Source organism: Perca fluviatilis, chromosome 6 (assembly GCF_010015445.1).
Source record: "Perca fluviatilis chromosome 6, GENO_Pfluv_1.0, whole genome shotgun sequence".
Classification (NCBI taxonomy): Eukaryota; Metazoa; Chordata; class Actinopteri; order Perciformes; family Percidae; genus Perca; species Perca fluviatilis.
Window position 1 is genome coordinate 35429716 of NC_053117.1, and position 21789 is coordinate 35451504.

Below are 21789 nucleotides of genomic sequence, written 5' to 3' on the forward strand. Positions count from 1 at the left end.
CCCAAAAAATAATCTAAACAACAACTGACTGACTTAGGTGTAATTCAAATTCTACTGCACATGATTAGCCCTTAAAAAAGGATTTCAATGTTTGAAAAACCCAGAAGGCACAAACTGGGGTTAACTAACTCCCATGTGACCTGAACGCAGCATAAAAACAACAATAGGTAAATGACAGGTCGACAACTGACAGCACCTTAACAGAGAATGTGGCGTATACAATATAACTGAGAGAAACAAAAAAATGCAGAAACATTACAGCAAAAATATAACTTTATCCAACAGAGAAAAATCGGTGTATAGTTTCTATATTTAAAGAATGCAATTACAGTCATTCGTATCTCTGTAACAGTCAGCTTCATGATGTTTACGCACAGTTACAGCTGCATGTACATTTTCCAGTTGATGCATCAAAACGTACAGTTAATTTACCCAGTAGAAACGTTCTGTGTAAGAATTGAAACTTCTTTACTGTGCCATCCGGTGGTCAAATAAAAGAATGACGCTGCGGCAGGCGGCTGTACATGCTGCTGAGATTGTCTCATTTCTCTACAAATGAAAACGTCTGCACAAAACATCAAAATAATACACATACTAAGTTTAATTATGGTTGCTGTCATATATCATTTACTGTCAGTAACAATATGGGGGAAGCACTGGAAGCTGTAGTAAAATTGTTGAATGCACTTTCTGAATGCATCAGGGATTTTATTCAGAATGAATGACTACAATACATCTTGCAAAAATAGGAATACAACGCACAACCAAACAATGCAGGCGGGGAAATGTAGAAGATTAAAGGACCACGATGCTCACAGTGAAGCAACAATGTGAAAAACTACAAGGTGGTTTGACCTGCTGGACCACTGACCAGCTTGTGTTGTGCTCAGCAGGGACATGGACGCAATGTATAAACCTGTGTCTTATGTTCACGTAAATGTGAAAGATAAGGACTATTAGAGTCCCCATCAAGGCAGAGGTAGCAGCTAAAGTCCTCCTCAATTGCATTGTAGGTTTTATGCTGTTTTCATTTTAATTTTAGAAAGGAAGTACAGCTTGAAGACAGCATGAGACAAACATGAGGAAAACCCAGTTAAGGGTTATGAAGAGGGTTGAAGTCCTGCACTGGTTTTTAGTCTTAAATGGAATCATGTGGAGAGAAATATGTCAGCCATGAAACTGGGCAAAAGTCAAAAGATAAATCCAGACCTTAGAACACCACGTTGATCCCTTCAGATTTGCAATACTGTAAACAGAAGTGAGTTCAACGTGACCGAAAAACAGTATTTTTTTTGTATTGTATTTAAAAATAAATACAGCAACATGAGCTGAACATTGGTTTTGTTCCACTGAGAAACAGATTTAAAGTACTGTTTCTGCCTTCCAAAACGGATTACTTCAAATGTCAGAGCCTTTAATACTGCTATTTCTACTACATTTCGTCAGATGTACATCACGCAGATGCAGTGCTATTGTAATACTATTGTATTATGTTTCAGCCAATGAAAAGTTAATCAGATTGGTCTGTAACGGCAGCTGGTAGTTATGTGCTGTTGCTGACCAGTGGTTCAACTTCCTCAGGGATGTAGAAGTGTATATGCCATGGTGTGTCAGTAGGCTACGCTGTGACATCACTGCTGGACCTGGTTTACAGGTGAAACACTGGACCCTTCAACAGAATATAAAGTGTTTGTGCGTATCATCATTTTCAAGCCCTTTGTCTTAATGTGTTAATACATCTCAGTATTGCCTGTTTATCTACCATAGTAATCAACATATTTACAGTATATGTACAGAACTGTTTACAGCACAATATACTGGTTTCCAGTACATTCAGGCAGCTTCGTCCAGCAGTCTCTGCAGGTTCTTCTGCACCTGAAAGAACAGATGTGTGTTATTTTTACTGTTGCTTCATTACATGAAATTAAATGCGAATAAATATATCTGATGACCAGACCCAAAAAGAATCTGGGATTTTGTTTCTTCTTTTAAAAAAAAAAATAGTTTTTAGTTGTTTTTTATACAGAATGAAAATCTGCAGAATATAGCAAACTGTATTTTCTGCTTGGGGTAGAGATGTGTTAACTATTCTATTTTCTAGTTTTATTTTATTTTTTTAATCCGTTTAAAATCTGCAGGAAATGTGCGGAAAACACTGCAGAATTCTGCGTCCGCAGATTCCGTGTGACCCTGCTGATGACTTGTCATTCACCATCCATCCACCATATGTCCTCAGACTTTCCCACCAGTCTCCTGAGTCCTACATCTGCCTGATCACCTGTTGCCCATTCCCTAATTACCCATCTCAACCTGCTCCCGGACAGGTTGTAAATAATGCTCTTTGCTTCCTAGCCATCTGACCCCAAATATGAATCTAATAGTACGTTCCATTTGTACTCAGAAGTCAGATTTTCCATGGTCAAAGTTGGAAATACGCCCCCTGATCTCGGATTTCCGAACTCGGAACTCGGACAACTACGCAGTACCCTGAGCTCAAAATCCAACATGGATGCCCCATGCATCAACAGTAGTGACAACTCTTGTAACATACAGTTATTAGCACTACTATCTTATTTGTGTCTCGCTAAATAAGTCATACACACAGTACTGATGTGTGGTGAGCGTTGTAAGGCGGCCGTGCATCACCCAGCTGGGTGCTACATATTGGTGGTGTTAGAGAGTAGTCCTCCCCCTGAAGCGCTTTGAGTGTCTATGATAAAGCGTTATATAAATGTAATGAATTATTATTATTATTATTATTAATATTATTACTGTCCAACTTCTATCAGTGGACATGTTGTTACGCTGTTAATATGCACAAAAAACATTTGGTACATGGTATTGCTAACAATGGCTATCCTGGCTAATGCTAATCCCATGTTGCCAGCTGGTAAGCCTGTTCCTCACCCTTTCCCCTAATACATTTCCTTTCATCCTACCTACTTGTCGTATGGTGTCTGTCTGCATTTGAGTCCTCTAAATACATATAAATAATCACATTTCCAACTGATTAGACTCCTATTTTTCAATATAGCCTATAATATTTGCAACCAGGTTCAGTGGATTTCAAAGTGGACGAGTCAGTTACAATCTGATCCAATTTTGAGTCTGGATCCCCTTTTGCTGATGATACTGCACTTTATTAACACAATTTTAAACATGTCTGTCAGCTGCTGCTGCTGCTGCTGTTTGTTTGTTTGTAAAGAGATGACTGTCAGCCTGAAATTTTAATGTAGGTCAGACACACCGAGAAGAGAATGATTGATGACCGAGGACGAGCTCTTCTTACACATAACATTGACGCTTCTCTATGAACAGATCACTGACTATAAATGTTTGATTAACAGCAACAGATGCAAGCTGCAAGCTGCAAGCTAGCATTGTTTCTGTTTCTGACACCAAGTGTGGTGTCACATGTCGATAAGGGGAAAACATCCCTACCACAAGTTTACCCGCTGTCAAATTTGTAGTAGTTGAGTTTAAAGTCTTTTTGTGGCCAAATTTAGCCACACTTTAACTGCATCAGCTTAAACCATTGTGCAAGAATTGGATAGTTAGGGCCTCAAACATTCATCATTAATTGATTTTTTCCCTCAACTTTTTGATGATATTTTCATATGAAAAAATTACTATGTACACAAATAAAAAAAAATCAATGGGACTATGGTAAAATCCATGAATTTTATTCCCGTATTCAGCTGAATGAATTCAGAAGATATTTTAATCTTATTCACAGTCTTCCGAGCTTTTTTATAAGCTGATCAAAAAGCCTATTGGTTTAAAATATACTCCCACAAATCCCCAAATGTCTTCCCAGTTAAAGCTATAGTGCATAGTTTCTGTCACCCCCATGAGGAACACTAAGTAATGACAACAAATGGGCTGTCAGAAGCCCATTTGCCCAATGGGCCATCACAAGCCTTACGTGATGGCGCACACAGTTGCTAGTAGTCAAGGAGCACACGGAGGATTAAAAAAACATGATGGACTCTTCAGAAGAGGTAGTTATTTTCACTCGAGCTTCTGTGCGGGAAAGTCACCGGACGACACAATCTTCTGAACATAGCCATACTGAGAAATCCAGAGAGAGTTGTGTGGAGCTGATAGTCTTAATTAGCTTTGTAGCAACTCATTTGGCAACGACTTGAACGTAACAGACGTTTATTAATATCAAAAAGTTACGCAATTAAGCTTTAACTGTTGATGTTTGGAAATATAAATTATCAACACGATTTGTTAGAATTTACTGACGTTAATGGGAACAAATTCAGGAATTTTTCTCTTAAATTTAACCTGGAGGACACAGAAAGATGGACTGACTGACCTTCTCCAGCTTCATCAGGTTGATGGTCAGTAGTTCAGAGAAAAGCTCTGTGTTAACGTCACTTCCCCGCAGAAAGCCGTTTCTGGGGAAAATAAATATAAAATTAATTAAATAATAAAGATAAAGAGCAAAATCATATCATGTTATACTTTACAGTAACCAGGATCTGATTTATAACATTGTGTATGTGATCCCAAAAGTCGCATTTAGAAAAGTGTAACCACAGCCTCTTTCTCAACAGTATGTACTGTGGCTCACTTCATATGTTTAGATAAGACTGTACTTAAAAAATAACAACCTTATATTTTTGTTTATTTAATATTTCTGTTTTTAAGCTGTCTTTAACTAACACCATTTCCCAGATGCTAGCGTGACATCATGATGTATATAGTAACCTATTTGTTTGTAAGGTTAATTATATACTCTAGGCATATATTCCTACTGTTTCCTTTGCTGCTGTGACACTTACATTACATACATTTCTCCTACATTTCCAGCTATTTTTCAAGCTAACAGACTAACAGGTAATTAAGGAGTATCAACAAGTAGGAACATAAATTATATTTTCTCAAACTCTTTCAATTCAGTTTGTATAATCTCATGTTTTCCAGGACTTTTTGGTTGTGAACTCACTCGTGGTGGGTGAACTCGGCAACGGAGCCGAGCGTCGTCAGTCTCTGCTCCAAAGAGATGATCTTAAAGGCCAGGTAACAGGAAGACAAGACCAGGACACACACTCTGAGGAAACACACACACACACACACACACACAATCAATCAATGGAGAAAGGATTGCTGGACAGATAAAAAGAAACTTTAGGTAACTTTAGATAAGTGAGAGAGTGAGTGAACGAGTAAAAATAGTTAAAAAAAACAAATGGAGCCCGAATTTGCAAAATGTTTAATTGAATAATTTCATGAATGAATGGCTGAATAATTACACAGTTGGATGAACAAGTGGACAGATGAATGAATAGGATGAATCTTGGACTCACAGTAACAGGTAGATGAACAGCAGAGTGTTGAGAGAAACTGGTTTCCGAGTCCGGCTGTCAATCACCAACCCTGAGCCTGACAACAGAAAAAAATTTGTTCAACTGACATACATGTTTTAATTGATCGAAGATTAACATAAACGTCATTGGTCCTTTGTTGATTTTGAAGAAGAAAAAATCGGATTGTCATTTGTCAACAATTACGATACATTTGAAGGCATTGTGTACCTTTGTTTTTTCACCTAATTGATAATCTGTATTGTTTATAGTTTGTTTTATTTGCAGTTTTTCCTACTTTGTGCAGCAACAACAACTTCCCTCGGGATAAATAGTTCTATCTCTTATCTTAATAACAACAAAAGAGTCATCAGGGAGGGAAATTAACTTTATCATCTCAAAATAATGATGCCTGGACTGTCAGATCAGGACATTTTGGAGGAATGTTAGATAAAAACTTCTAGTTAAGTGATGCAGCTAACAATTTTTTTCATTCTCGATTAATCTGCGGATAATTTTCTCAATCGTTTGGTCAATAAAATGTAAAAACATTGTGAAGGGAAAATAGTCACTCCCAGTTTCTCAAAGTCCAAGGGAACGTCTTTTAATGTCCTGTTTTGTTCATGAAAATTTACTCTATTAACAGATTATCAAAATAGTTTGCGAATATTTTTCTGTCTAATCGTTGCAGCGCGGAGTTATATAAAGTTGGAGGATTACAGACATATCATACGGTCTCGTGCAGGTACTGCAGACAGGACAGCATTCGTACCAGCGTGGCGTGTGTCGTGTTGCTTTTTTTCTGAGCTCTGCTGGTTCTGCTGCTGGGTCTTCACTTTTTGGTCTGGATGATCAGTTGAGGCCGCACTGTCTTTGTGCTTCAACACATCCAGGAACTGAGGAACGGGGAACTCTGCAGCATTGGAGAGACAGGCAGCAGTGTGAATGGGAAAACTTGTCACTGGGAAACCTGCCTATGTCTTTGAGCATGACTCTGGCTTTGTTTAGGTTTTGCTGGTACATTAACTCCACAGCGTAATAAGACCCCATGGCCTTCTTTTTTTCTGTTTCCTCCCCATTGTTAAACAGTGGGTCGTGTCCAGGTGCCACATTACATTCCTCTATGCTTCATGTCTTCACTTGAGCTTGTCTCAGGTGTAATGAATGATCCTCAATGCCTACGGCAGCGATGAATGAAATAAAAAGCAGGGGGGAAAAAATCTAAAAAAATAGTTTGCCTGGGAACCAGACAAATCTGCGAGCTCATGTTTTATATGCTATGGCAGATAGATAGAAGATAGGCAAGACAGCTTTATTTATATAGCACATTTCAACAACACGGCAATTTAAATAATTAAATAATTTGTTAAAGAGAATATAAGGTTACACTTTACTTGAAGGTATCTACATAAGAGTGACATGACACTGTCATGAACGTGTCATAAACATTATAAACAAGTCGTAAACGTTTATGACATAACGCTTCTTTTAGTAAGTGTCATTCGGTTTTTGTCATGACAAGTTATGGTTAGAGTTAGGGTTAGGGTTAGGGTTAGGGTTCATGTGTCATGACTGTGTCATGTCACTCTTATGTAGATACCTTCAAGTAAAGTGTTACTGAATATAAAAATAGAATAAGACAGGTATGAAATACAAGAATAACATTTTCGGTGCAGTGTAAGAAATTGAGAATAAGGTAGCATCAAAAACAAGTCTTCAGCCTTGATTTAATAGAACTGAGAACGCTGCTTCTCCAAGTTTATACAGAAAGCAGACCTGTCCCGATGACCTGAGAGGTCTGGATGGTTCATAATGTAGCAGCAGATCAGAAATGAATTTTTGGCTCTAAACTGTTCAGTGCTTCATAAACCAACAGTAGTGTTTTGAAATCCATTCGTTCAGAGACGGGAAGCCAGGCTGAAGACCTCAGAACTGGAGCGATGTGATCCACTTTCTTGGTCTTAGCGAGGACTCGAGCAGCAGCGTTCTGAATCTCCTGCGGCTGTCTAATTGATTTTTTAGGGAGACCTGTAAAGACAGTTACAGTAGTCGAGTCTACTGAAGATAAAGATAGAAAGCCTTCATTATCATTGTACAGTGTAGAAGAAAATGATGACCTAAGAGTTTTAGTTTATTCTTATCCTAATATTCTCTTTCCTGTTCACTGATCAAACTCCTACTCTTCTGTGTGATATTTCGACTGTACTTGAACTATTTTACCTAATCAACTACCTTTAGTGTATACTGATTTAAAGTCTATCTGCCTTTTCTCTGGCTTAGTGTTAGAGGAAGCATTTCACCTTGATCACTGAGTGAGACCTTTTGCCCAGGTTGGCCCAAAAGAGATTCACACCTTTTGATTAGTTGGAGCAGACAGTATTGAGCCTATGCAAATCTGCTCAGACAGACTTGTGAGTTGAATGTCTTCTCAGCTTTTGCTATTCTGTTGCTTTCTGTAACCGCGTGTAAAACTCTGGTCAGAGACTCAGTCTGGTCAGAGAGAATTCTACAGCTTCTTGTGAACTTCAGTCTCCACTGTGCAGCAACTAGAACTCATTCTTTACAATGAAATAAGAAGCACTACTCCTACTGCAATAAAAAAGACATTCGTCCGCGGCTGCTCAGCGCTACGTCACGTTTCATTGCGCTGATTGGTTGTAGGTCCATCCTGCTGTGTCCAAAAGCATCTTGGCCTACAGCCACTGATAACGTTCCCTTTGATCAAAAAAGAAATGAAAGGTTCCACACTAACTCGCATTTGTGATTTGGTTCCATGTGCGATGTCGTCAACAGCCCATTCACAGAGTGAAACTTTGAAACTGGACAGCACTGTATGTTTCTCATGTGAGCACAATCAGTGGAGGGAGGATACAGGGAGAGATGGAAGTGAAATACTGAAGGAAGAAAGGAAGAAAACTGAATAAAATAAAGAATAAAGACGGGAAGATTAAGCAGCATCTGAAGCAACAGATGTCTGAACCCCTGTTTCTGCTGCTGTTTGTTAATTTAGTAAAAGCTGTTCACAGCGAGAGAGGAGTTTCACGAGTCATATTTGTGGATCCTCAAAAATAGGAGATATAATATGTGACTGCTACGCTGCTGCTGATTGGTCGGTTAGAGATACCTGCTATCTTGTCGTAGTCGGGGGTCTGGGAGTCCGAGCTGCTGCTCTCCTCCATCTCCTGCCTCTTCTTACTCACTGCTACGTCCAGATCACAGAAATCCCCTGGAAAACTCTGCAGAAATCCACGGAAACACAAACACACACAACATGTCGCCTAGTGGGTGAGTCACTTATTGAGCACCAGAAAAACAATTCTCAGTCCTCTTACATATGTCAGCAGGAGGGATAAATAGATATGTGAATGTCTAAAAAAAGAAAAGAAAAGCTGAGCATTCAATGAATGCCATCCAATTATCCTTGGATACAGTTTCGTTGGTTGTCTAAAACAAATATAACTATATGGAGTATGAATAGTTTGCAGTTCTTGCAATGGATTTTCCCACAGAGGGTGTGTTTCTGAAATGCAGTTTTAGGTCCATATTTTAACATACATTCCTTCATAAATCAAGTATTTGGTTAGCATTTTACAACTACAGTTCCCATAACAATTCACCTCCTGTAAACTGAGTGGACTGCTCGAGAAAAATATAAACATTCTTCTTAGCTTCGTTGAAAACAAACCACTGCTCCTCTTTGTTTTTATTTTGTCACCTTTGTCTCAGCTACTATGTGAGTGTTTCCATAACTTCCTCCATTTTTATATATATATATATCAGTACTACAAAGTACTACTACATCCATCATGTTGTAGCTGGTGCTGCACACTGTTGTGTTTGTGTTGGACTTACCAGAGGGAAGTGAGGCGACTGAGGTGACCTCTGACCCCTGAAGCTGTTCTTTGCTGAGGAGGGGACGGGGCTGCTGCACGGACTCTTCTCCTGTACACATGAACAATCAGATGTATTCTGTTATACAATAGAGTATGTTTTCATTTAAAAATGAAATGGTTGATATCACAAACATATTAAGTCGTTGCAATTTGACTTTCAGATCTGCAGTGATATTCCAAACCACAAACAGTAAATTTCACATTGCTCATACACACGTTCCACCAAAACAAGTTCCTTCCCGAGACAAGCACCGCCCAAGACAATTGTGATTGGTTTAAAGAAATGCCAATAAACCAGAGCACGTTTTTCATCCCGGAATGCTGTGTGGACTAGTCAGACCCTCCTCCATAGCGCTGTGGAGGAAGTTCTGGCAAAGCGAGACTAGGTTTGCCCAATCAAATGTCTGTGGTTTCTGACCATTGTCAGGTTTAGGATTTTTATTTTTTCTCTTGAATGTTTGAAAATGACATTCAAACTGCACATTTACTGGACTCTTCCTACTGCTGCTGATGTTTTGCACACTTGTAGATGTATTTTATCGTTATTGTGTTATACCTCATTATTATATTCTTTGTAAACATGTGTAAAGTCCTTCATACAATACACCAGTTGAGGCTAATGCAATTGCTATTTCGTTGTGCGTGCATAATGACAATAAGTTCTTGAATTCTTCAAAAAATACTTTTTTAAAAACTAAGAAAAGCTCATGTGATTCTGATTTCATCATGTATCTCTGAGTTTACATGTTTGTGTTTGACAACACAAAAAATGTCACAGAAATGTATTTTAAAATCAATAAAAAACATGAAAATAGTGTATTTAATTGCATTTTGTTGGTTTCTACCTGGCAACAACTGTCTAACAGAAAAAGATATGACTGCGTGTGGGCAGTCTGTACCTCCAGGTGAAGACAGATGGACATCAAGAACTTGTAGGTGTTGTCTCTGGACATGAAGGACACAAAAACATACTGCAACAGAAAACACAAACGTTTTACTGTGTGACAAATATTTGAAACTGACAGTGTTGACTGACCAAAACTATTGGACCTGTTAAAAGCAGACACAAACACACAGATCATTAGATAATCCCTGCTGGTTTGTTGTGTTGTTATGTTGGACAAAATACTTTAGATGTGAAAGGAGGAATTCATGTGTGAGCAGTAAAATGATGCTGAGGTGAGACTACGAGTATTCCTTCTCACCCTGTCATTAGCGGTGGCGATCACCAGAGCGTTTGGCAGCAGGATGGCAGTTTTGGTTTTCTTGATGTGCGTGACGGACATCACTGGGATGGCGATCTGGGACGGACAAACAGCGTGATGAACAGTCAGCCCAGCAGGGACTACTTTTTACATGCTGTTGCTACAGAAGCACTCATCCTGTGGGAAGTAGTGGTGACACTGTCATTGAAACCTCATGAGTCAAAGAAATGGAATCCTGTGAGATGATTTAGTTTCACAGTATGAACAGAGACTGAAAGCAGGGAAATGCTATTTCCTATAACATCTCTTTCAAACATAACAGTTGCTATAAATTATGTAAACTGTGCTTCCATGTTGGCCAAGACTCTCTTTTAGGCTTTTATATTGGGAAGGTAGAGAGGTCAAAGAGAAAGCTATCAGAACAAAGGATAGCGCTCTGACAAAGTGCTGAAATGTCAAGTATCAGCGCCTAAAAGCAGAGGAGCTGTCTATTTAACAGTGGTGCTGAAATTACTGCTGACTTTAACAAAAGGCATTTTTTGGTGCAATAACCTCAGGAGTGCAGTGGATTTAAAATGTAGTGGATGAAAAAAAGATCCTGTCATTATAGTCATTATATGTCATAAGTCATTCTAATAAGAAACTTTCTCAAAATAATGACTTAGGCCGGTTAGGCAGGTGGTTCTCCTTTTTTATTCTCCTTCATTTTGAACGAGGCTACAGCGTAGTAGGCTACGTATAAAAAAAACGTAGCTGCTTGCTGTGAAAAGTTGAGACAGATTTAACTTTTGGAGAAACACAACGTCACTCTGCAGTGGCCAATCATGTAACCGGCGATCAGACTTGTTAAGCTCGTTTTGAGGCGGTGTGAGAGTCCCCGTATAGTAAACAGGAAACATCACTGCCTCTATTGCTGCCACAAGAAAGTTTTAAAACACTATGAGGAAAAAAAAAAAACGAAGCTCAAGCACTTAACTGCCCAGGAGTTTGTGTAACAGCTGACTATTCCTTGCAACAAGCTCTAGCACAAAGCACTGTGTTCACCACAAACTGACCTTAAGTATGGAAAACTGCATTTTCGACATAAAGAAGACAGTACTTAAGAGAAACAGTAATCTCAGTTCACTGTACCTTTATGTCTTTGCCAAACACCTTGGAGTGGAAACAGATCCAGTGGTCAGAGACAAACATTCGTCCCTGGTAGAGGATGTCTTTCTGCAGAGCACAGGTGTAACCTGACAAACAGGTGAAGAAATTCAGCTTACTGAAGGGAACACTTTATTTTTTTTAAATGATAGTTTAGTGGGGGAAAAAGATAGAAACAACAACAAAAAGTGTTGGGATCTGAAAAAAGACACATTTGTATATTAAAAAGATTTTAAAAAAAGTTATTCAAACAGGTTAAATTAACTTAAATGATTTACTTTCACTTTTTATTACATTTAGTCCTGTAATTCTGTTATAAGCATAAAAGGATATCTTAAAACCATACTTTCATGCCAACAGCTAACATGTAATCACACTGTGATTATTCGTCATGTTCATACTGGCTGTGACGAGATCCCTTTCCAAAGCAATTTCAGTAAATGTCCATGCAAAAAATACATAATAAAGTTGAGCTAAAGCTATTAGACAAATCAAGTGAACATATTCCAAAGTAACAGTGTTTTTAGTATCTCTCTTTGTGCTTCCACAGTGTTTCCGTGCTGAGGGACAGTGACACAAAGCGGGAATTTAGTACTTAAAAAACTGCAACTTTGGAAGCTTTCCACCTGATTTATCACCGGCAAATTGTTGCTATCTATGTCAGTATTGTTTTAAGATAGTTAACTTATCCTTTAAATCATCACCTAGTGTTGACCAAAAATCTCAGATATGCAGATATAAAATGTTCGGCTATGATCTAATCCTCATCCAGTATTTAAGGTGGAGCGGAAAGTTGTGATCATTAAAGACTTACTCTGTCTCAGCTGTTCCTCTTTGCTGATCTCCTTAAATATTTTATGGTACTGGCAGTTGCCCTTCGAAAGCTGAAACACAACACACATGCACGCACACACGCAGGCACACACGCAGGCACGCACACACGCACGCACGCACACACACACACACACACAATCCATAATGCACAGTGAAGTTTGCACATTGCTAAACAATGTAAATATTGATTGTATTGTGAGAGCAGAAATTATTCAGTCTTTGCATATATTGGGGTTTTAAATGCCCAATTTTTTTCCTGGACTCAAGCAGTCGATATTTAATTTGACATTTTGTGGCATTAGAAAATAACCCCAAAACATTGTTTTTCATCATTTTGCTCTGGAAAATTTTTAGATTTCGTTTTCTAGTGGAAAGAAAAATCCAAAATACATTTACTTTACTTAACATTGTCTATTTGTGTCTGTAGATGTATTCTAAGGGTATATATATATAGGGTATATGATACAAGGTATGGTATGCTAAGGATTTGATTAGATATTGTATCTGTAAATTGTTATTTCCAATAAAATTGTATGGAATTTTACAATCCATATCTTTAAAGGCTTTGTTTACTCTGAGCCAGAAATCTGCACTTCAGTAGCACTTACATACCAAACTCTCCAGTTTCACTCCTATCTACTGTATATTCTGAAGGTTTCTACAGAGGACTTTTTTGCATCCGTAGCGTAATTTATACAACATTTTGTTCCTAAAAACATGGAGAAAATTCAAAGATTTTATGGCTGTTGACAGTGTTTTCTGATTTATGGAGTGATAAAAAGAGATATCCAAAATATTTTTTACAACCTTTGACTCTAATAAAACAAAACAAGAATTTTTAACCTGGCTTTATCCAATGTTTACATATCTGTTCTGGATATTTATGCAAATTAGAGCATGTTTAAGTAGACAGTGCCTCATTTGCATATTTCAACATCAAATTTCAGAAAACTTGTGATACAAAAAAGAATTGTCTTCATGTAAGTAGTCAACTGGGGAGGATTCATGCTGCTATGCTACTCCTATCCTGGTTTTTAGTTTTTTGTATTTTTAAGTATTTATTTATTCTCGGATATGATTAGTTTTGACTATGTATTGTTGTATGTTGTGTCTGAATGTGCCTGACCACATATGAAGTTCCCTCATGAGAAAAATAAAGTTCTTTTGATTTTGATTTGCTTTGATATATTAGTTAAAAATGTGACGCTATTCAACGCAATGTAGGATTTGATCATCAGTTGCGTTAACATTAACCAAAGTAAAGGGTCAAATGATATGTGATATCACTCACTGTCTGAGATTTGTCCCCGTGCTGTAATGTTTATAGGTGTTATAAAATATTTATCAGAGTTGACGTAATGAACGCTTACCTGGCTATAGTGAGACTTCTTCCTCTCTATCTTGGAGTCTAATTCTGGCTGGACCTGAGTCAGCAGAGAGTGGTCGAAGGTCTTTGATCTGCAGACAAACCGAAACCACACACGCACACACACACACACACACACACACACACACACACACACACACACACACACACAGTGGAGTTATATCATAATATTATAGCTTATATTACTGTCTGCTGCTCTGTGACCCTTTGTACTCTAATACATTTATATAACAAAGTTTATTTAAGGTCACCAAGTAAAATTACATAAATTAAATCAACAACCGACATTATAATGAATTGAAACAAAGAACAGTTACACTGCGGTTTACCTGACTAAAGCTGGTTTCCTCCTGCCTGACAGCTCCTGTTGCTCAGGATCATTGGCCTGCTGCTCGTTGACCATCCTCTCAAATCTCTGACGCTCCTCCATGTTGTCTACATCGGAACTGCAGACAGCAAGAAAACAACATTCAGACAACACAACAACAAAAAACATCCAAGATATTTGATTTAGCAGCAACAGGCAGCCAGCAGGAGCAGCTACAGAGAGAGAGAGAGAGAGAGAGAGAGAGAGAGAGAGAGAGAGAGAGAGAGAGAGAGAGAGAGAGAGAGTAGGTTATGGTGGAATAAATGTACACTTTAGTCTGGGTTTAAATCCATTTAACAACATATCTGACTAAATAAAAGTCATAGAAACTCAACTGTATCTTTTTAAGTCCATGTTATTTCACACCAGTCAGCATGTTTTGTTTTTGATATTTAAGAGATCTACTGCAACCCAGACTGTATATAAATGACTTCACTGGGTCTGGAGAAACTGTATCAAGACATACGGTAATACCAATTCTAGATATCAGGTTCCTGATTAGAGTGAGCCTAATACTAACATCGATGTTTGAGAGTTAAAAAATCCAACAATTTATTTTCATCCATTTATTTATTTGTAAGGACAACGCACATTAAAGGAACACACCGACTTATTGGGAATTTAGCTTATTCACCGTAACCCCCAGAGTTAGACGAGTCGATACATACCCTTCTCATCTCTGTGTGTGTTGTAAGGCTGCCTGACGTCTTCAGCAGCATCAGCCCATCACAGATCCTGCAGGTGAATGGTTCCAGTAATCCTACTGCTCCGAATAAGTGACAAAATAACGTCAACATGTTCCGATTTACATGTTGTGATTTGTAGAGTCACAGCGTGTACAAAAAACAATGTAACATGAGACACAGCCATCTTCTAACCCTAAACAAACCGGGAACTATATTCTCAGGCGGAAACATATAATACTTGGGCGGAATGATTTGCTTTGCAGCAAGCCTGTCTGAGAATATAGTTCCCGGTTTGTTTACAGATAGAAGATGGCTGTGTCTCATGTTACGTTGTTTTTTGTTCACGCTGTGACTCTACAAATCACAATATGTAAATGGGAGCATGTTGGCGTTATTTTGTCACTTTTGTCTCGCAGCAATAGGATTTCTGGAACCATTCACCTGCATGTTCTGTGATGGGCTGCTGCCGCTGGGGGCATCAGGCAGCGTTACAGTACGCATGGAGATGAGAACGGTATGTATGAACTTTTCTAACTCTTGGGGTTACGGTGAATAAGCTAAATTCCCAATAAGTCGGCGTGTTCCTTTAAATTTCTGTGGCAGCATTTCTGTAAATGTGCCAGAGTTCGCCAGCTGGCTATTATCAGGAACAAATGAAGCATTCTCAAGACAGAAGCCATGTTTTTGCCAGATAATATTATGTTTTAGCAGTTACTACTAAAATATGTTAAAGCTTGAATACCCTAAACAGCTTGGGACTTCTAAACTAGTTTTTCTATTCTGAAACCAGTTTAAATTTGACTGTTATTTCCACCTGCCATATGTCTCTATTTCTTGTACCTTAATCAATGTTTAGACTGTTGGAATAAATGTCTTGGGATCATTTCATAGTTATTAGGGTTAGTTCTTAGGGTCTTTGTTTAGTCTCAGGTGTTTTGTAGGTTGTAAATGTTACTGTTTAAAGGTGCTCTAAGCGATGTCACGCGTTTTTTAGGCTACAACATTTTTTGTCACATACAGCAAACATCTCCTCACTATCCGCGAGCTGCCTGTCCCCTGAACACACTGTAAAAAAACACGGTCTCTGTAGACAGCCCAGGCTCCACAAACGCCAACAAAAACAAATTGTGCCAACCTGCACCACCAAACATAACAAGTCTTGTTAGCAAGTCTTCCAGCGTCTTCTAGCGTTCCAGCCAATAACCGACAAGAAGGATTTGGGGGTGGGGGTTCAGGGGTTTAGTGCACGGAAGCACGGAAGGGAGGGAGAGGGGACGGGATCAGGAGGAGATAGGGGCGAGCTAGCCTCGTTTTGTTTGAAAATACTGAACGTCAACAAGAAGTGCCGTCACCCAACATTGCTTAGAGCACCTTTAACACACAAACTTTTCAAATCTAGACAACGTGTTCATTAAGACACATTTGAAATACTACTGTATCTGCTTCGTGTCTGGGCCCCTATTCTCAAGCTTCAGATAGCTTATCAGGGTGTCCCATTTCACACATCTCCATTAGGTTTCGTGATTGTACTTGTATTTTAACTGTTTTGTAAATAAACTGAACTGAACATGCAGAGCAACAGGAAGCAGCAAGACATTAGTACAATAATACAGCAACGATATCCACTTTTCAGTACATCCAAACAATACGAAGCAACAAAACACAGCCAATAAATAATCAATAAGGCATTAAAAAAATCGAAAATCATCATGTTGATCGTGATAAATTGTTAAAAGATGCAGTTACAGGTTAGTAAAATGGTGATATCATGCACCTGAACACACAAGCCATGCAGCACAGAGTTGTAAGTCCCAACTTTAGACAATCATGCAAACAATTCTGATAACAGTTCTTTAAATTTGATTCTTGAAGAATATATTGAGTGTGACTTTGTCACAAAATCAACCTGTCAGTGCTCTCTTGTGGACAAACTCTATAACGGAGGAGACTCTGTTTCTAAATGACCTCAAGCATATCTTTGACATTTCTCTAACTTATTTCTGTTAATTGTCAACAGAATGTAAACACAGAGCAGGATTATTATCTTTGATAAGAAAGAAAAAAAAGCAGCCCATTTGAGAAACTCAACCCAGAAAAACATTTTTAGTTCCTTCTCAATAAACCAATTGATTAACTGACTAGTTGTTCCAGCACTCATAGAGGTACTATTACTGCTATAACAACTACTACTTCAACTCATTGTACAACTGATGCCAGCATGCAATAACTACTATTAGGCTACAACAACAACAACAACAACAACAACAACAACAAGTATTATTATTACCAATATATTGCTTTATATCTTCCCTTTGACTGTTTGCATTCACAAACTCACAGATCTCTGTCCTCATGCTTTGCAGTTCCTCGGTTACGCCTCCTGGCGTCTTCCTGCTGGTTCACACACTGTTCTGTCATCCCGCTCAACACCTTTTAAACTTTTACACAGACCAAACACCCGTCTGTCCTGTCTGCCTGTCTGTCTGTCTGTCTGTCCTGAACACGGAGAGGTGAACTGACCCTGCAGCCTGATCCTCCACTACCTCACCTGCCTGTGGGAGTGTCTGCTGGGCCTCCTGGTTTCACATGTCACAGCCAATCAGACGGCAGGAGGGGGTGGGGTGTGTGTGTGTGTGTGTGTGTGTGTGTGTGTGTGTGTGTGTGTGTGTGTGTGAGAGCATTAAACCTTTGATCAGTGACATTTTAGAGCAAAGTTTTTTGCTCTCTTCTACATTACTGTACAGTTTAAAATCTTAATATTTTCTTTTCTTCTGTCACATAAAATGTACACAATAGAACAATATGAGATATTCGGTGTCAATGGCAACATGGTACGGTGGTTTCCCAAGCAGCTCTTTCTGGCTCAGTTTACATAGGAACAAATATTCTTCTCTTTTCTACCTGCACAAACAGGATGACATCTGATCTGTTCCCTTTGTTATCATAAACGTTTTATTGTGTAATTATTTTTACTGTTTAGACTGGTGTAATGCAGGACAAGAGGTCAGGTAGATAGAATACATGTTGCATCACTTTACACTGACAGCAGTCCAGGCAACCAATGCTTTCTTCATGGTAAAGAATACGATGAGCATAGAGTTTGTGTTGCAGGGAGAATCTGGTGATTTCATTTTGCCTTGCCAACATCAGATATTATATTTGACACTGTAAGTAATTTCTGGTAAGTTTATACTGTAATACATGCTTCTGTGTGTGTGAAAAAAACTAAAGGCCTAAAAATGAATCAAAGTTTTTTTTGTTTGTTTTTTTTTGTGTGTGTGTGTGTGTGTGTGTGTGTGTGTGTGTGTGTGTGTGTGTGTGTGATATCAGCTGAGGGTCATGGGCCACAATGACAGTCAACAAACATGTTATGAAGTTTCTGTCAGTGTTCTCGTGCTCTATCTGTCCCTTTAGGATATACAGAAATACATGTATATGAGACACGCACACACACACACACACACACACACACACACACACACACACACACACACACACACACACACACACACACACACACCTTAAGTCTTAAGTCACATAAGTCTAACCTTGAAGGAATAGTTCAACATTTTGGGAAATCCCTTTCTTTCTGAGAGTGAAATGGGAAAATCTAGAAATCTCATGTCTGTGCTTTCAGTACAGAGCTGGAGTCAGAAAGTGGTTAGCCTATAGCTTAGCATAAACACTGGAGGCACTGGGAAACTGTGCTGCATTATTTCTTGTTAAGCAACAGTTTGGGAACAGTCACTGTGTGCAGCTTTTGAAAACTATTCGTCGATCCTAAATCTAAATTTAACCTTCACCTTTAGACCAAGCCTGAACCCTCAACCAGATACAACTTGATCTGTGTTACTGACAGATCACTTTCTTTTATCAAATATTTGTTTTGTCGCCGGGTCAATTTCTCTACAAACTGGCACGCACACACAGACACACACGCACACACACACACACACACACACACACACACACACACACACACACACCACACACACACACACAAACAGTGTTAAGTTTTTTGTCAAATCTATTTGTTCACTTTCAACTTTCCTGATTCATCTTTTTTTCAGGTTTCTCATTTCCTTTATTGTTTCAAAGCGAATATTTTATTTTCATTCTGCACATGTTGCAGTTTTTCATTTTTATTTATAGTGACTATATGTAACTTTTTAATGTTTCTGAAGCTCTGTCATTTTTTCATGCAATGGTCTTAAATGACCTGTAACAGCAAACGAGACTAACAGTGAAAATAATGCTATTTTTATATAGTTTTTAGGGTAACACTTTAAGGTATCTACATAATGTGATTACGTGTGACGTAATGACATGACACAGTCATGACACATGAACCCTAACCCTAACCATAACTTGTCATGACAAAAACAGAATGACACTTACTAAAAGAAGCATTATGTCATAAACGTTTATGACTTGTTTATAATGACACGTTCATGACAGTGTCATGTCATTCTTATGTAGATACCTTCAAGTAAAGTGTAACCATTTTTAGTAAGGCATCTGCCCAGGTCCGATTTTTCCCATAAAGTCACAGAATGATTTGCGGCAGGTACATGGCGCTACAGTAACACATTCTGATGGGTCACAGATTTTGGCTGAACACCAGAAAAGTGTGCTTTTATCTAACAGATGGAGACAATGACGGGATTGTAAAATAACTTGAGATTGCCCGATGTGGTTGTACGTCAGTAGCCGACATTAAATTACGTCCCCCATCCATTTAGCACAGACGTTTTATTCCTTTTACTCCGTGTTTGTGTTGGCCTACTATTTTCTTTTCCCTTGTCCCCCTGTCACGTTACATGTGTAAAGCGTCCGTGGGTTTCATGAATTGCGATATATGAATCTAAGTTATTACTACGTTGGTTGCTACAACAATCTCTTAATGCTTTGGCATGTAACACAGTGACAGTGATACCCGGTTTAGCTCACGAGACATCCAAAGTAGGCTAAGTTACATGCAACACTTGAACTGCAACGATGCATCTATAACTCATTCTTTTATTGTAAATAATGATTTTCTTTCCGAGCAAAACATTCATTGCAACTATATGACCTCCCGGTAATGCTAACTCATAATTAGCATTACAAGTAATAATTAGCAAGTAATATACAGTGGGCAATACAGTTTATTACAGAGGTGTGGTAAAAACACTACCGCTTTTGTCCAAAGCAGCCTCTAGAATCAACACAAACCAAAAGTTACATAAATGAAGATAAGACAAACCTTGTTTAAGCCCCAGAGGGAAAATTCAGGATTCATTCATTTAGTACTTTGCAGACTATTAATCTGTGCTCCAAAGTCTGATTACATGAATACTAATGAATATCTTGTTGTAGTACTTACAGTAATATCCCATTGGTGTTTATATTATGTTTTTCCTTGAAATTCCAAATGCTACACCAGGATAATCTACTCTGGAAATAAAGTTGAAATGTAATTTACTTAAGTTGCTTGTGTTGGTTTATATTAAGACTAGTGCAGTGCCCATTGAAAATGTGCCTGTTTGGAACGGGCCGATTGCTTGGCCTGTGGTATTGCTGCTTGTAGAATTCTTCAAAACCAAATTGTACCCCAAAATGACTTACAGAAGGACCCCAAACCACAATGCAACTCCACTGTATAGCCTACTACTGACTTACAGTGTAGGCCACATCTACATCAGAGGAAGACATTGTACTATTATATTTACCTGACAGAGAACACAGCAGATTCAGAATGTAATCACAAAATATCACAATGACAATGTGGAGTAATCAGACATTAGCATCATCGACGCAAAATTACTCCCACTATGGCCACGCCAAGACCCGCCCTACGAGGCAGTTCGATTAATTGGGGTTAGGCATTGGACCTTGAGTGGTTAAGGTTAGGATAGCCAATTGGTCAGGGGATAGGACCTGAACAAATGGGGTTATGTTACCTTGTGTAAGCATGGACGCCTGGCCAATAAATGCTATTGAAGGGCAGGTCTTGGCGTGGCCATAGTAATATCGCATCTGGCCCGTTATGAGAGCTAATCAGCACATCTGCGTTCATCAACCACAAGAACCGGACCGTTTGTGTGTGTGTGTGTGTGTGTGTGTGTGTGTGTGTGTGTGTGTGTGCGTGCGTGTGCGCAGAGAGAGAGAGAGAGAGAGACGTCTTGTGTCGTTTGATCATTAACGTAGTGCTACTTTGCACATTTTTGTGGGCCTAAGGTGTATGTCAAATTTTAGCTGCCAAAGCTCCGCTGCTCTCTGTCTCTGGTCCTGCTCACTGCTCACTCAGTGAGAAGAGGGGGAGTGCTAGAGTGGCAAAAGCCAATGTGTGCTTCTTTTACCTATATATTTAACAATATATTTTGCATGTCTTATCCAAACAACGTCAAACTTAGCACTAAACTTACTCGTGCCCGTAGCAAGACACATGTCAAGTTTGAAATCCATCGGACTAACGGTTCGAAAGATATGCGCATAACACCCACATACACACAGACAGACAGACGTTCCTGCAATTTATAGATAGATGTAGTGACATACAGTGAGGCAGGGAACAGTGCTGCGTCTCCTGCATGCTGTGGTGGTGTGTAAACAGAGACCTTTGAAACACAAACACAAACTGGATGAACTGCAGCTCAGGATTTGCTGTCAGTACTGTTTGTCTGACAGGATATCTGCTTGAAAAAAATATGTTCCTCAAGTTGGAAATGGAAATGCAATATTACATCCCTAGTACCCCCTTTATGTAATTTCAGACAATATTGGAAATTCATTCAATACTTTTAACTGCAGAAGGGCAGCCTGTGAGAAGAAGTTTGGGAGCTCTGCTCTAACAGGACAGATGTTTCTGCAATCGCTTCTGTGGAAAGACTTTAATAGACGCTTTCTACTGAATTTATTTCTTTTTTGGCAGCAGGTTGAATTAGCTACAGGAACAGGCTACATTAGCTGCTACT

At 38.8% G+C, this 21789-nt stretch overlaps 1 protein-coding gene across 5 annotated transcripts; it reads right to left on the reverse strand.

The window, feature by feature from the left end:
- Positions 1-258: 258 nt before the first annotated feature.
- LOC120559969 (GRAM domain-containing protein 2B) lies at positions 259-17364 on the reverse strand. 5 transcript variants are annotated; one of them, XM_039802034.1, is made up of 14 exons: positions 17172-17364; positions 14110-14226; positions 13764-13851; positions 12374-12443; positions 11545-11648; positions 10414-10509; positions 10054-10179; positions 9168-9257; positions 8440-8551; positions 6049-6228; positions 5319-5394; positions 4958-5062; positions 4325-4406; positions 259-1875 (listed from the first exon to the last, which is right to left on the reverse strand). In XM_039802034.1, exons 1-14 carry the CDS (start codon positions 17249-17251, stop codon positions 1834-1836), a joined length of 1368 nt encoding a protein of 455 aa, XP_039657968.1. In that variant the 5' UTR covers positions 17252-17364; the 3' UTR covers positions 259-1833. The 5 variants fall into 5 exon arrangements, with proteins under 5 accessions (XP_039657968.1, XP_039657972.1, XP_039657970.1 ...); XM_039802038.1 differs by having other exon boundaries at positions 17121-17288; XM_039802036.1 differs by having other exon boundaries at positions 260-1875; positions 10108-10179; positions 17172-17363.
- Between the last annotated feature and the right edge of the window lie 4425 nt (positions 17365-21789).

Excerpts from the sequence above, each read along its gene's own strand:
- LOC120559969 (XM_039802034.1), bottom strand. The coding sequence starts at position 17,251 with ATGACAGAACAGTGTGTGAACCAGCAGGAAGACGCCAGGAGGCGTAAC. Across the intron at positions 10,180-10,413 it reads TCGCCACCGCTAATGACAGG|TATGTTTTTGTGTCCTTCAT; the intron begins GTGAGAAGGAAT and ends TTTCTGTTGCAG. Across the intron at positions 5,063-5,318 it reads CTGTTCATCTACCTGTTACT|AGTGTGTGTCCTGGTCTTGT; the intron begins GTGAGTCCAAGA and ends GTGTTTCCTCAG.